Raw genomic sequence first — 12,606 nt, forward strand, 5'->3', positions numbered from 1 at the left:
CAGTGGCACTGGCACATGAAGAGAGCAAGCCCTAGCGTGAGGTTGTTTCATTCCCCAAGTAGAGCTTTCAGGGAGGTTCCACTAGGGAATTTTCGGTAATATTGTCGGGAGTGGGGGCAATGGGGACTGTTTGTGTTGCTGTCTGCTGTTTTCAACAGGAGGAGTATGCTGCCTCTGTGATTTAAAACGCTCTCTCAGCTGTTTCAGGCAGTTTTGTAGCACCTGATAAACAGAAAAGATGTTCTGCTCCACAGATGGCTCCCTGTAACTGACTGAAAGACTCCTGAAGATGAATCTGCAAAATGTTCCAAGATGTTGCTAGTTGAGAGGCACTATAAACAGTAAATATTTTCCCCAGCGTGACATTCTATGCCTCTTTCTTCCATATCATAGCCTACAGAAGTACCCAGAGAAACGTTGCAGAGAGAAGAGGTGCCTGAAAGTGTTTATTTTTTTTTTAATAATTTTTGTCTCTCCAGTCCCAAAACAGAAGAAAATGATGAGAAAAGCCAGGATGCATAGAACAAGAGTGTCTCAGTTTGCAGCGATAGTTTCTTCGATCCAGGAGACATAATTGCAAACCTTAGTGTAAACCCCAGGATAGCCTCTCAGCGCACATCCATAACCCCAAGAAACAATGCCCTGGAGCTGCCCGTTGCAGACTACTGGACCTCCGGAATCTCCCTGTGGAGATAAAAGTTACGGCTATTCAGCAAATGGTATCAGCATGAGTGATGAGCCAGAGATCCCAGAAATCGTGGACATTCGACAAGCTCCGTTGGGCTTTTTCCACACAGAAGTTCTAGAAAGGTCATTTCTGATTATGGCTCTACACCTGATACTACTGTGCCTTACTTTAGCTCCAAGGGCACCACAGCTAAGGATGAGTAAGCTGCCTGTTTTTGACGGATGCAGTCTTTGGCAGATGCTTCGGATATGTGTGCCTTAAACTTTATTCTGCCAAATATTTCCTTGGAGCTAGGCACATGTAAAGGCAGAGCAATTGTGAAGTGTGTTCATTTTCCAGACTGCCTGGATCTTGGCATACTGGCCATTTCATTTTCGGTGAGTCCAAAACTAAGGTTTGCGACCCAGGCTCTAAAGTAATGGTATCATGTTGATACCATTACTATTGCCTCTCTGGTGCAGCACTCCCCGATGTTCAACAGCCCGAGGTGCAGGAGGCGGCATAGTCTGCCTGTGGAGATTTAGGGCAGACTATTGTCTCAAAAAAGGGACAATCACTAATTGAGTGGGGAAAAAATCTAGCCTCACTCGATAAGCAACTTGCACCCTAAGTGTCTGCTGTTGTTCAGAAAATCACAACATTCAGACATGCCAGTGCAGTGAGGATAACATATTCCCTTAATATGATGGCCTCTTCTACTAGCAAAAGGCAGGAGAGAAACATATGGGAAAGCAGAGGCCGGAGTTTCACCTGGCAGGAGTCTTTTCCTCCCTCCAGGAATCCTACACATATCATGTTGTTGGTAATTTCCCCGGGGTAGGCTCCGCTGCACTGGCTTGAGGAGAGTACAGGAGCATTCAGGCACTGCAAGTCATCTGGATACTGAGCTACAAGAAAATAGAGAGAGACAGTTGATGACATCTCTGAGCCCATTTCAGAGCCCAGAGAAGGTCTTTCTTAGCAGAAAAGTAATCACCGAACATCCTGTTTTAGCACTCGTCATTTTTCCTCTGAAGAGTTACTGCAGCATGGATTTATTTTGTTTAGATGGAACAGATTCTATCCATGGGTCCACCATTTTACACTGCAGCCACATTTATTTTTCTGATACCTGGAAAATCATCAGCTGGCAAGTGTGGAGCTAAAAGCTGCTCTTGTAGCATATATGTTGGAGCAAACCTGGGCCTCAGGAAAACCATCCTCTCCTCTGGTGCAGGTTTAGTTGTCACCAGTGGATGAGACACGAGTCACTGTCCACACCTCTGACCATTGGTGTAGGAGGAGGGAGCTCTCTTGTAGGCATTTGAGATCCACAGTCACAGATTTTGATCTTGTTCTCAGAGAACTGACAACTCTATGGACATCTGTTAAATTGCTAGTGCTTGGCACTGCGCAGCTGATGGCACCAGGCCACAAAATTGATGGCAGTGTGAACATCCTGGTGAACAGCACATGGATGACTGAAGTGATTCCATGTCTGTAACACAGAACAAGAGGAAGTACCTTATAAAGGCTTGCCTTTAAAGCAGTTAAATGATTACCATCCTACAGACACTGGTCACTCAAAAAGGCCTGTCCCACAGCACTTCTCTGTGCTTTACCCTGTACTGTTTGGACTTAATGGTGACATCTTAGCTTGCCTCCCAGGCCCTCATGATGCTGTACGTTCCCACAGAGTACTCACTGCCATAGCTGAGCAAGTTGCCCCAGCCAGAGATCAGGCATGTGGTGCCTGCAGCCACACAGCTGGTTGGCAGAGGAACTGTTTGGACAGCTCGGGTGAGCACGGCTGGTTCGGCGAGCTTGATGAGCAAAATGTCGTTGTCCAGTGTTTTGGAGCTGTAATTAGGGTGGCGGATGATTTTAGCTGCATTAATCAACTGCTCTGTCGATTCTGTGAGCTCCAGGTTCTTTTTCCCAAGCTGCACTTGGATGCGACTGGAAAAGAGCAGGAATGGTATACACTTTACTGCTCCCGACAGGCGACGAGAAACCTCCCTGTCACCATACACACTCACTTCAACATCGCTATTGGCGTAGCTGTTTTAATTCAGGTTATCTTTCTTGTCCTGCAATAAGTCCTGGGGGTCGACACTGAAATCTTACCCATTCCCAGTAGAAGTGGTGAATTTCTGCAGGTTTATTTTGTTGAGCTGGGACAAGTTAAATATATAACAGTACTTTATACAAACATTCTGGAAAAAGGCAAACTGCTATCACCCTCACCTCACTCCTCTTCCTGTTCTCCAGTGGCTAAGTCTTAACCAAGACTGATGCAATTACAAGAAATCACAGCCCATAACCTGTTGCTAGATTATCGCATTGTCGTTTCAGAAAGTGCTCTGCATTCAGAGGAACATCTGCAGAAGTGAAAAACCCCTTATGATGCCTTCTCCCAGCTTCCTGAATGAGCCACCCATGCCTTGGTTGTCTCCTCTCAGAAGGGAGTCACATATTTGGCTCTCACAGATCAGAATTCCTGCTAGAAGTGAACTGGAAGAGAGAAGTAAGTTATGGAAGAAAATATTCTTTTTCCACTCACGTCTTGTAGCAGTGAGCAGCTGAAAGGACCCACTGGGTGTTGATGAGGGAGCCTCCGCAGAAGTGATAGCCAGAATTCAGGGACACCTGATAGGGGACAGAGTTCGCTGCACAGGTGTAGCCTCCCACGATCTTGTCATCATCATCATCAGTGTTGATGGGAAAGGCAACTGGGAGATAAGGAGTGACGTATGTCAACCTCTGGCATAAGGAATCTTGTGCGTCTGTGACTGCCTGAGGCACCTCACCTGTAGACTCTGCTTCTGTAAAAACTCACGGGAGCAGTGGTGGGCAAGTGTAATGGACATTCATTTGCTGCTCCCTAAAATAAGGTGATCAGGCTTAGGTTGGCATCTCATGTATCTGCATCTAAAGCACTGGCTGCTAGGCCCAGAGTGAACATAAGGACACAGAAAAGGTGATCTTGTTGGATCAGACCAAAGGTCTGTCTGTCCCACCATCCTGTCTGCAGAAGTGGTCAATGGTGGACTGAGTGTAAGCACAAAAACAAGTTTGCAGTGATATTTCCTTGGACCACTTGCCCATAGTCCCAAAATTTACAGCAGCTTTAGGACTTCCTGAGCCAGAGGAATTATCTTTGTACTTCATAGTCCTTAAGAGAGAGACAGTCTTTTTTTCTGAAGCTATGGACATGTTTCAGTACTCCTGGGTCAAGAACCCCTATGAAGGCATTCATTCCACATTTTGTGACAGAAGCAAGTATGAACAGACAGCAGTCAAAAAAAGTTACAGTGCTCTGCCTTAAGACTTTTGCAAACTGAAAATGGAGTTCACTTTCCCACAACGGACTACCTTGCAAATATGCTCAGAAAATGAGTTTCCTTATAAATTACAAGGACAGAAGTAAAGAATGTACTCACCAGCCACACCAACAAAGGCGACAAACAGTAAGTACTTCATGATCTTGACACAGCCTCAGGCACAGACTGGTGGACTGGAAGCGTGAGCTGCTAGAAATACGTTTTTAGAAATGGCCTTATCTCTAGCCCAAGGTTTTCTCCAGACAAGAAGTACAGAGTGGAAAATTTAAAGATGCAAATGTGGGCACTACAGGCACTGGTAGAAATAAAAATAACGTATCTGTTAATCATAAACTTTTCCTAAGATAGAAAGGTATTTTAAAGTATTTCAGAGGGCAGCCTTCAGCTTAAAAATACATTTGGGCTTTGGAGGATGTGTAGTTGTTTTCTTGTCTCGTTCTTACACGCAGCACCTGTTGATAGCAACAAGACAAACAAGAAGAACAAACAAAAAAAACCTACACACAAAAATATCTCTCAATGATGAGTTTGTTAAGTCGATTTTAACAAATTCATTTTCTTGAGTTGATACACTTGTTTGTAGGAAAAATGTGCACAGATACTAATTCAAAGCCCAAAACAAGTACTGCAGCACCTTGGAGGAGTCCCTGGCCTTGGACTTGTCCTTAAACATGAAGGAAAATTTCCATCTGGATAGCACCTCTGTGTGTACCAGTCCTCCAGGGCTCACAAATAATTTGTCAAGAAATGGAATAGAAAGTTTATTTCTGTTTTGCGTCTCATCCTATTTCAGCATATCAATGTACATGACTTCTGTTTACAGTCACTTGAGGTTATCCCATATCTTCTGGGAGCTAACACAATGAAGTTGGAAAATGATTATTCATCAAATGCAACAAGTTTTAGCAAACTCAGGGTCATGACAGAAATTAGCAGAGAATTATTTCAGAAGGTCTTATCTGTGTTCACAGCACTTTTGGTCATATGCATTACATTCATAAACATCGATGATACACTGAAATTTTTCTGTGGCAAAAATGAGAAGCTATAGAATATTCCAGAGGTAAATAAAAATGTGGTTTGGTGCTTAGGCCAATATTCTCCTTTACATTAGGCAAGAGAAATTAGAATTAGGAAAGCAAGAAATCTTTACAAGAGAGATGATGAGCACTCCCACATTTGTACAAATTAACTTAGTAGGTTAAAAATTTATTTGTGAAAACACTATGTTCTATGTCATGAAAACACACACACCTTACTCAAGAAAGTGAATTTGTGTGGAGTTTTTTTGTTTGTTCTTCTTGTTTGTCTTGTTGCTATCAACAGGTGCTGCGTGTAAGAACGAGACAAGAAAACAACTACACATCCTCCAAAGCCCAAATGTATTTTTAAGCTGAAGGCTGCCCTCTGAAATACTTTAAAATACCTTTCTATCTTAGGAAAAGTTTATGATTAACAGATACGTTATTTTTATTTCTACCAGTGCCTGTAGTGCCCACATTTGCATCTTTAAATTTTCCACTCTGTACTTCTTGTCTGGAGAAAACCTTGGGCTAGAGATAAGGCCATTTCTAAAAACGTATTTCTAGCAGCTCACGCTTCCAGTCCACCAGTCTGTGCCTGAGGCTGTGTCAAGATCATGAAGTACTTACTGTTTGTCGCCTTTGTTGGTGTGGCTGGTGAGTACATTCTTTACTTCTGTCCTTGTAATTTATAAGGAAACTCATTTTCTGAGCATATTTGCAAGGTAGTCCGTTGTGGGAAAGTGAACTCCATTTTCAGTTTGCAAAAGTCTTAAGGCAGAGCACTGTAACTTTTTTTGACTGCTGTCTGTTCATACTTGCTTCTGTCACAAAATGTGGAATGAATGCCTTCATAGGGGTTCTTGACCCAGGAGTACTGAAACATGTCCATAGCTTCAGAAAAAAAGACTGTCTCTCTCTTAAGGACTATGAAGTACAAAGATAATTCCTCTGGCTCAGGAAGTCCTAAAGCTGCTGTAAATTTTGGGACTATGGGCAAGTGGTCCAAGGAAATATCACTGCAAACTTGTTTTTGTGCTTACACTCAGTCCACCATTGACCACTTCTGCAGACAGGATGGTGGGACAGACAGACCTTTGGTCTGATCCAACAAGATCACCTTTTCTGTGTCCTTATGTTCACTCTGGGCCTAGCAGCCAGTGCTTTAGATGCAGATACATGAGATGCCAACCTAAGCCTGATCACCTTATTTTAGGGAGCAGCAAATGAATGTCCATTACACTTGCCCACCACTGCTCCCGTGAGTTTTTACAGAAGCAGAGTCTACAGGTGAGGTGCCTCAGGCAGTCACAGACGCACAAGATTCCTTATGCCAGAGGTTGACATACGTCACTCCTTATCTCCCAGTTGCCTTTCCCATCAACACTGATGATGATGATGACAAGATCGTGGGAGGCTACACCTGTGCAGCGAACTCTGTCCCCTATCAGGTGTCCCTGAATTCTGGCTATCACTTCTGCGGAGGCTCCCTCATCAACACCCAGTGGGTCCTTTCAGCTGCTCACTGCTACAAGACGTGAGTGGAAAAAGAATATTTTCTTCCATAACTTACTTCTCTCTTCCAGTTCACTTCTAGCAGGAATTCTGATCTGTGAGAGCCAAATATGTGACTCCCTTCTGAGAGGAGACAACCAAGGCATGGGTGGCTCATTCAGGAAGCTGGGAGAAGGCATCATAAGGGGTTTTTCACTTCTGCAGATGTTCCTCTGAATGCAGAGCACTTTCTGAAACGACAATGCGATAATCTAGCAACAGGTTATGGGCTGTGATTTCTTGTAATTGCATCAGTCTTGGTTAAGACTTAGCCACTGGAGAACAGGAAGAGGAGTGAGGTGAGGGTGATAGCAGTTTGCCTTTTTCCAGAATGTTTGTATAAAGTACTGTTATATATTTAACTTGTCCCAGCTCAACAAAATAAACCTGCAGAAATTCACCACTTCTACTGGGAATGGGTAAGATTTCAGTGTCGACCCCCAGGACTTATTGCAGGACAAGAAAGATAACCTGAATTAAAACAGCTACGCCAATAGCGATGTTGAAGTGAGTGTGTATGGTGACAGGGAGGTTTCTCGTCGCCTGTCGGGAGCAGTAAAGTGTATACCATTCCTGCTCTTTTCCAGTCGCATCCAAGTGCAGCTTGGGAAAAAGAACCTGGAGCTCACAGAATCGACAGAGCAGTTGATTAATGCAGCTAAAATCATCCGCCACCCTAATTACAGCTCCAAAACACTGGACAACGACATTTTGCTCATCAAGCTCGCCGAACCAGCCGTGCTCACCCGAGCTGTCCAAACAGTTCCTCTGCCAACCAGCTGTGTGGCTGCAGGCACCACATGCCTGATCTCTGGCTGGGGCAACTTGCTCAGCTATGGCAGTGAGTACTCTGTGGGAACGTACAGCATCATGAGGGCCTGGGAGGCAAGCTAAGATGTCACCATTAAGTCCAAACAGTACAGGGTAAAGCACAGAGAAGTGCTGTGGGACAGGCCTTTTTGAGTGACCAGTGTCTGTAGGATGGTAATCATTTAACTGCTTTAAAGGCAAGCCTTTATAAGGTACTTCCTCTTGTTCTGTGTTACAGACATGGAATCACTTCAGTCATCCATGTGCTGTTCACCAGGATGTTCACACTGCCATCAATTTTGTGGCCTGGTGCCATCAGCTGCGCAGTGCCAAGCACTAGCAATTTAACAGATGTCCATAGAGTTGTCAGTTCTCTGAGAACAAGATCAAAATCTGTGACTGTGGATCTCAAATGCCTACAAGAGAGCTCCCTCCTCCTACACCAATGGTCAGAGGTGTGGACAGTGACTCGTGTCTCATCCACTGGTGACAACTAAACCTGCACCAGAGGAGAGGATGGTTTTCCTGAGGCCCAGGTTTGCTCCAACATATATGCTACAAGAGCAGCTTTTAGCTCCACACTTGCCAGCTGATGATTTTCCAGGTATCAGAAAAATAAATGTGGCTGCAGTGTAAAATGGTGGACCCATGGATAGAATCTGTTCCATCTAAACAAAATAAATCCATGCTGCAGTAACTCTTCAGAGGAAAAATGACGAGTGCTAAAACAGGATGTTCGGTGATTACTTTTCTGCTAAGAAAGACCTTCTCTGGGCTCTGAAATGGGCTCAGAGATGTCATCAACTGTCTCTCTCTATTTTCTTGTAGCTCAGTATCCAGATGACTTGCAGTGCCTGAATGCTCCTGTACTCTCCTCAAGCCAGTGCAGCGGAGCCTACCCCGGGGAAATTACCAACAACATGATATGTGTAGGATTCCTGGAGGGAGGAAAAGACTCCTGCCAGGTGAAACTCCGGCCTCTGCTTTCCCATATGTTTCTCTCCTGCCTTTTGCTAGTAGAAGAGGCCATCATATTAAGGGAATATGTTATCCTCACTGCACTGGCATGTCTGAATGTTGTGATTTTCTGAACAACAGCAGACACTTAGGGTGCAAGTTGCTTATCGAGTGAGGCTAGATTTTTTCCCCACTCAATTAGTGATTGTCCCTTTTTTGAGACAATAGTCTGCCCTAAATCTCCACAGGCAGACTATGCCGCCTCCTGCACCTCGGGCTGTTGAACATCGGGGAGTGCTGCACCAGAGAGGCAATAGTAATGGTATCAACATGATACCATTACTTTAGAGCCTGGGTCGCAAACCTTAGTTTTGGACTCACCGAAAATGAAATGGCCAGTATGCCAAGATCCAGGCAGTCTGGAAAATGAACACACTTCACAATTGCTCTGCCTTTACATGTGCCTAGCTCCAAGGAAATATTTGGCAGAATAAAGTTTAAGGCACACATATCCGAAGCATCTGCCAAAGACTGCATCCGTCAAAAACAGGCAGCTTACTCATCCTTAGCTGTGGTGCCCTTGGAGCTAAAGTAAGGCATAGTAGTATCAGGTGTAGAGCCATAATCAGAAATGACCTTTCTAGAACTTCTGTGTGGAAAAAGCCCAACGGAGCTTGTCGAATGTCCACGATTTCTGGGATCTCTGGCTCATCACTCATGCTGATACCATTTGCTGAATAGCCGTAACTTTTATCTCCACAGGGAGATTCCGGAGGTCCAGTAGTCTGCAACGGGCAGCTCCAGGGCATTGTTTCTTGGGGTTATGGATGTGCGCTGAGAGGCTATCCTGGGGTTTACACTAAGGTTTGCAATTATGTCTCCTGGATCGAAGAAACTATCGCTGCAAACTGAGACACTCTTGTTCTATGCATCCTGGCTTTTCTCATCATTTTCTTCTGTTTTGGGACTGGAGAGACAAAAATTATTAAAAAAAAAATAAACACTTTCAGGCACCTCTTCTCTCTGCAACGTTTCTCTGGGTACTTCTGTAGGCTATGATATGGAAGAAAGAGGCATAGAATGTCACGCTGGGGAAAATATTTACTGTTTATAGTGCCTCTCAACTAGCAACATCTTGGAACATTTTGCAGATTCATCTTCAGGAGTCTTTCAGTCAGTTACAGGGAGCCATCTGTGGAGCAGAACATCTTTTCTGTTTATCAGGTGCTACAAAACTGCCTGAAACAGCTGAGAGAGCGTTTTAAATCACAGAGGCAGCATACTCCTCCTGTTGAAAACAGCAGACAGCAACACAAACAGTCCCCATTGCCCCCACTCCCGACAATATTACCGAAAATTCCCTAGTGGAACCTCCCTGAAAGCTCTACTTGGGGAATGAAACAACCTCACGCTAGGGCTTGCTCTCTTCATGTGCCAGTGCCACTGGGGCTGCTGCCTGTACCTGGTTTGAAGTCCTCCTAACACCAGCTCACGTGGGAATTGAAAGTCCATGAAATTGCTGCCAAAGTTGCCAATGGGCTGTGGAGCTGTGTTAAAAAAAAAAAAAAAAATAGAGAATTTGAGTAAAAGAAAAGTATAGAAAAAGCAGAGGATAAGTGAAATGGGGAATGGGGAGAATTTTCAAAGAAATCTGATACTGGAGGAAAGGAGAGGAGAGGAGAGGAGAGGAGAGGAGAGGAGAGGAGAGGAGAGGAGAGGAGAGGAGAGGAGAGGAGAGGAGAAAGAGCAAGGCATGAAGGAACAAGTGCTGTTTGCTGACAGAGAGGTTTGTGCCTGGCTCTCTCAGGTGTTTTGTCACTGAGATAGGCACCATATACGAACAGGATCAGATCATAGTTTTGTGTCCCATTGCTCCGGTGAGGCATGGAAATTACTTTACAACCTGTAAGGTTATAAAGAAGGTATGTTTATTCAGCGCTGAGCACACAAGGGATAAGTCCACCCAAGATGTCTGCAAATTTCCAGCAGCCGTGAACTTGGTTAAATGCTGTAAAGTATTACATACTCATGAAAATTCTAGGAACTCCTATACGTATTCATAACCTGTCCCCAAGAAGGCGGATCTTACTACAATGAGTTCTGGGAAATCATTTCCATAGTCTCCACGCCCGGCCTCTCCTGGTTGCGCCCACGCAGTGCCACCTGGTGGTCATGGGCCAGGGTCTCCTGGATGAAGGCCCATAGCATTCTTCGCTGTACACTATTACCTCTGGCCTGGTGTGCTGAGTTGGCCGGGGCTCAAACTGATGAGCTGGTTAGAACTGGCTTATCTCCTGTCCTGTGCCCAAGATTTTCATTATCTTGTTCACCCAAGGTTGCAGCTAGGTTTTTTATCTTTGCAAGGCCTGTGAAGTCGTCACCGAACTCCTGTTTCTCATACAATAAGTTACACAAAGCTCTAAGCTAGGCAATTGCTATGTGGGTTAAGGGTTAGCTCTTTAAGCATATTTAAATGTTAGTTAGTTAGTTGCCTGTATCACTGGAAGCACCGGCTAAAATCCTTCTCAGCATCTGCCTTTTTCCAGAAAAAGCCCTGAGCTGTAGCCTGGCATCTTTCCCTTCAGTCTGTTTTCACCAGGAGAAAGAGTTCTTATCTGGGAGCACTTGAAAGTCACAGGTTTGCCCTCCCTGACCACTGTGAGTGGACATTGGTTGATATCTTTGCCTAGTATCTTAGGGGAAAGGAGAAGAAAATGTTGGAGGACGGAGGAGAGGATGCAACAAAAAGAGAAAAAGAAAAGGTGAGGAAGAAATACTTCTATCATCAGACAGAGTAGATTCTGAAATATGACAGACATGGATGTTGAGAAGGGTAGTCTGGAAACAGTCCCAGTCCTCTGTCACTATCCCCCAGATGTGTCAAGATCTCTAGTGGGTAAAGAAGAAATTCCACTTTCCAGATTCTTCATTTTCAAATTTCTGGAATATCCTCACATGGCTGGAACATCACTAATGCCTGCGGTGGACAGTGCCGTGAAGAGGTCACTGACAAAGTTGTTCCCTCCTTTGTACTGTCTAATAAGAGAAGCAGACATCTGCAGAGCACTCTAGATGTGAGGACATTATTTTTCTCACTCCCTCTGCTGACATGTGTACACACTGCTTTTATCACACAGCTCTGCACAGCAGGAGTGAGAGGATTACAGAGCTGTGAGCCTTGGTTGGAGCCTAAGGGTCAACAGGAGAAAGTGTCCCGTACTTTATTTTTCTCAGGAAGAAGTCCAGTGCGATCAAATGCAATACATTCCAGTGCACAAAGCCATGCAAACCTTGCACCAACCTGGCATGGCAAGGAAGTAACCAAGTGGTAGAGGCAGTCCATGTCCAAAAATTATAACAGCACCCTGGGCACCAATACAGAAGTGACAGAGATGCCTCACACCTCTGGCAAAGGATTCGTCCCTCTGCCTCAGCAGAATTTCCCCATCCCAGCTTGTGCCCACCACCTTTCGGTCATTTCCTGGGCACCCCCAAGGAGCGTCTGTCTCTAACCCATCCTCAGCTCCCTCTGGGGAATGAGAGGCTGCAACTAGTGCTTCCCTGCCGTCTCATCTCCTGGCCAGACAAACCCAGAGCCCTCAACCTCTCCTCACCTGCCCTGTGTTCCGGTGGCTCACCATCTCCAAGACCTCTGAGAGACATCTGCCTTGTCCTGGGGACGCAAGGTGGTTCCAGTCCACAGCTGTGGCCTCCTCAGTGTGGAACAGGGTGGTGGAATGATCCCCCTCCTGGACCTGACAGCTCCATTCTGGCTAGCAGAGCCCAAGGTATGGTGGATTATTGCCACAGAGCACCTTGCTGACTGGAGGTAGTGTGTTGCCCCACACAGCCCTGGGTCCTTCTCTCTTGAGCTGCTCCCTAAGCTTGTCCAGCAAATGGGGTAGGTCCATCCAGAAGGGACCTTTTGAGATCCTACAGTCTAGCCCTTCCTGCTCAACCAGGGTTAGGTTATTCAGGAACGTATCCAGTCGGGTTTGGAGTATCTTCAAGGATGGAGATGGCACAACCTCTCTGTTCCCAGTAAAACAATGCTAAAAATGTGTTTTCTTATGGTCAGATGGAATTTCATTTTACGTATTTTAATTTGTGCCAATTGCCTCTTGTTCTGTCACTAGGCACCATTGAAAAGAGTCTGATTCCCTCATCTTTATTCATACTTCCCTTTAGGTGTTTATGCACGTTGATAAGATCACACCTGAGCCTTGTCTTCTCCAGGCTAAGGGATACTGGC

The 12,606-nt window shown here is 45.1% G+C and overlaps 2 protein-coding genes across 2 annotated transcripts; one reads left to right on the top strand and one right to left on the bottom strand.

Moving 5' to 3' along the window:
* Positions 1-534: 534 nt before the first annotated feature.
* On the bottom strand, positions 535-4,150 carry LOC135986464 (trypsin-like). Its single transcript, XM_065630426.1, has 5 exons — positions 4,111-4,150; positions 3,231-3,399; positions 2,373-2,626; positions 1,439-1,575; positions 535-684 (listed from the first exon to the last, which is right to left on the bottom strand). Exons 1-5 carry the CDS (start codon positions 4,148-4,150, stop codon positions 535-537), a joined length of 750 nt encoding a protein of 249 aa, XP_065486498.1.
* A 1,500-nt stretch (positions 4,151-5,650) lies between these two features.
* On the top strand, positions 5,651-9,266 carry PRSS2 (serine protease 2). Its single transcript, XM_065630437.1, has 5 exons — positions 5,651-5,690; positions 6,402-6,570; positions 7,175-7,428; positions 8,226-8,362; positions 9,117-9,266. Exons 1-5 carry the CDS (start codon positions 5,651-5,653, stop codon positions 9,264-9,266), a joined length of 750 nt encoding a protein of 249 aa, XP_065486509.1.
* The last annotated feature ends 3,340 nt before the right edge of the window (positions 9,267-12,606 follow it).

This window comes from Caloenas nicobarica, chromosome 1 (genome assembly GCF_036013445.1).
Source record: "Caloenas nicobarica isolate bCalNic1 chromosome 1, bCalNic1.hap1, whole genome shotgun sequence".
Lineage (NCBI taxonomy): Eukaryota > Metazoa > Chordata > Aves > Columbiformes > Columbidae > Caloenas > Caloenas nicobarica.

What these genes read in the sequence shown, in the direction of transcription:
- LOC135986464 (XM_065630426.1), bottom strand. Translation starts at nt 4,150, where the DNA reads ATGAAGTACTTACTGTTTGTCGCCTTTGTTGGTGTGGCTG. An exon ending in GCTGCTCACTGCTACAAGAC is followed by an intron (nt 2,627 to 3,230) that starts GTGAGTGGAAAA and finishes GCTCTTTTCCAG; the next exon opens with TCGCATCCAAGTGCAGCTTG. An exon ending in GAGGAAAAGACTCCTGCCAG is followed by an intron (nt 685 to 1,438) that starts GTGAAACTCCGG and finishes TTATCTCCACAG; the next exon opens with GGAGATTCCGGAGGTCCAGT.
- PRSS2 (XM_065630437.1), top strand. Translation starts at nt 5,651, where the DNA reads ATGAAGTACTTACTGTTTGTCGCCTTTGTTGGTGTGGCTG. An exon ending in CAACTTGCTCAGCTATGGCA is followed by an intron (nt 7,429 to 8,225) that starts GTGAGTACTCTG and finishes ATTTTCTTGTAG; the next exon opens with CTCAGTATCCAGATGACTTG. An exon ending in GAGGAAAAGACTCCTGCCAG is followed by an intron (nt 8,363 to 9,116) that starts GTGAAACTCCGG and finishes TTATCTCCACAG; the next exon opens with GGAGATTCCGGAGGTCCAGT.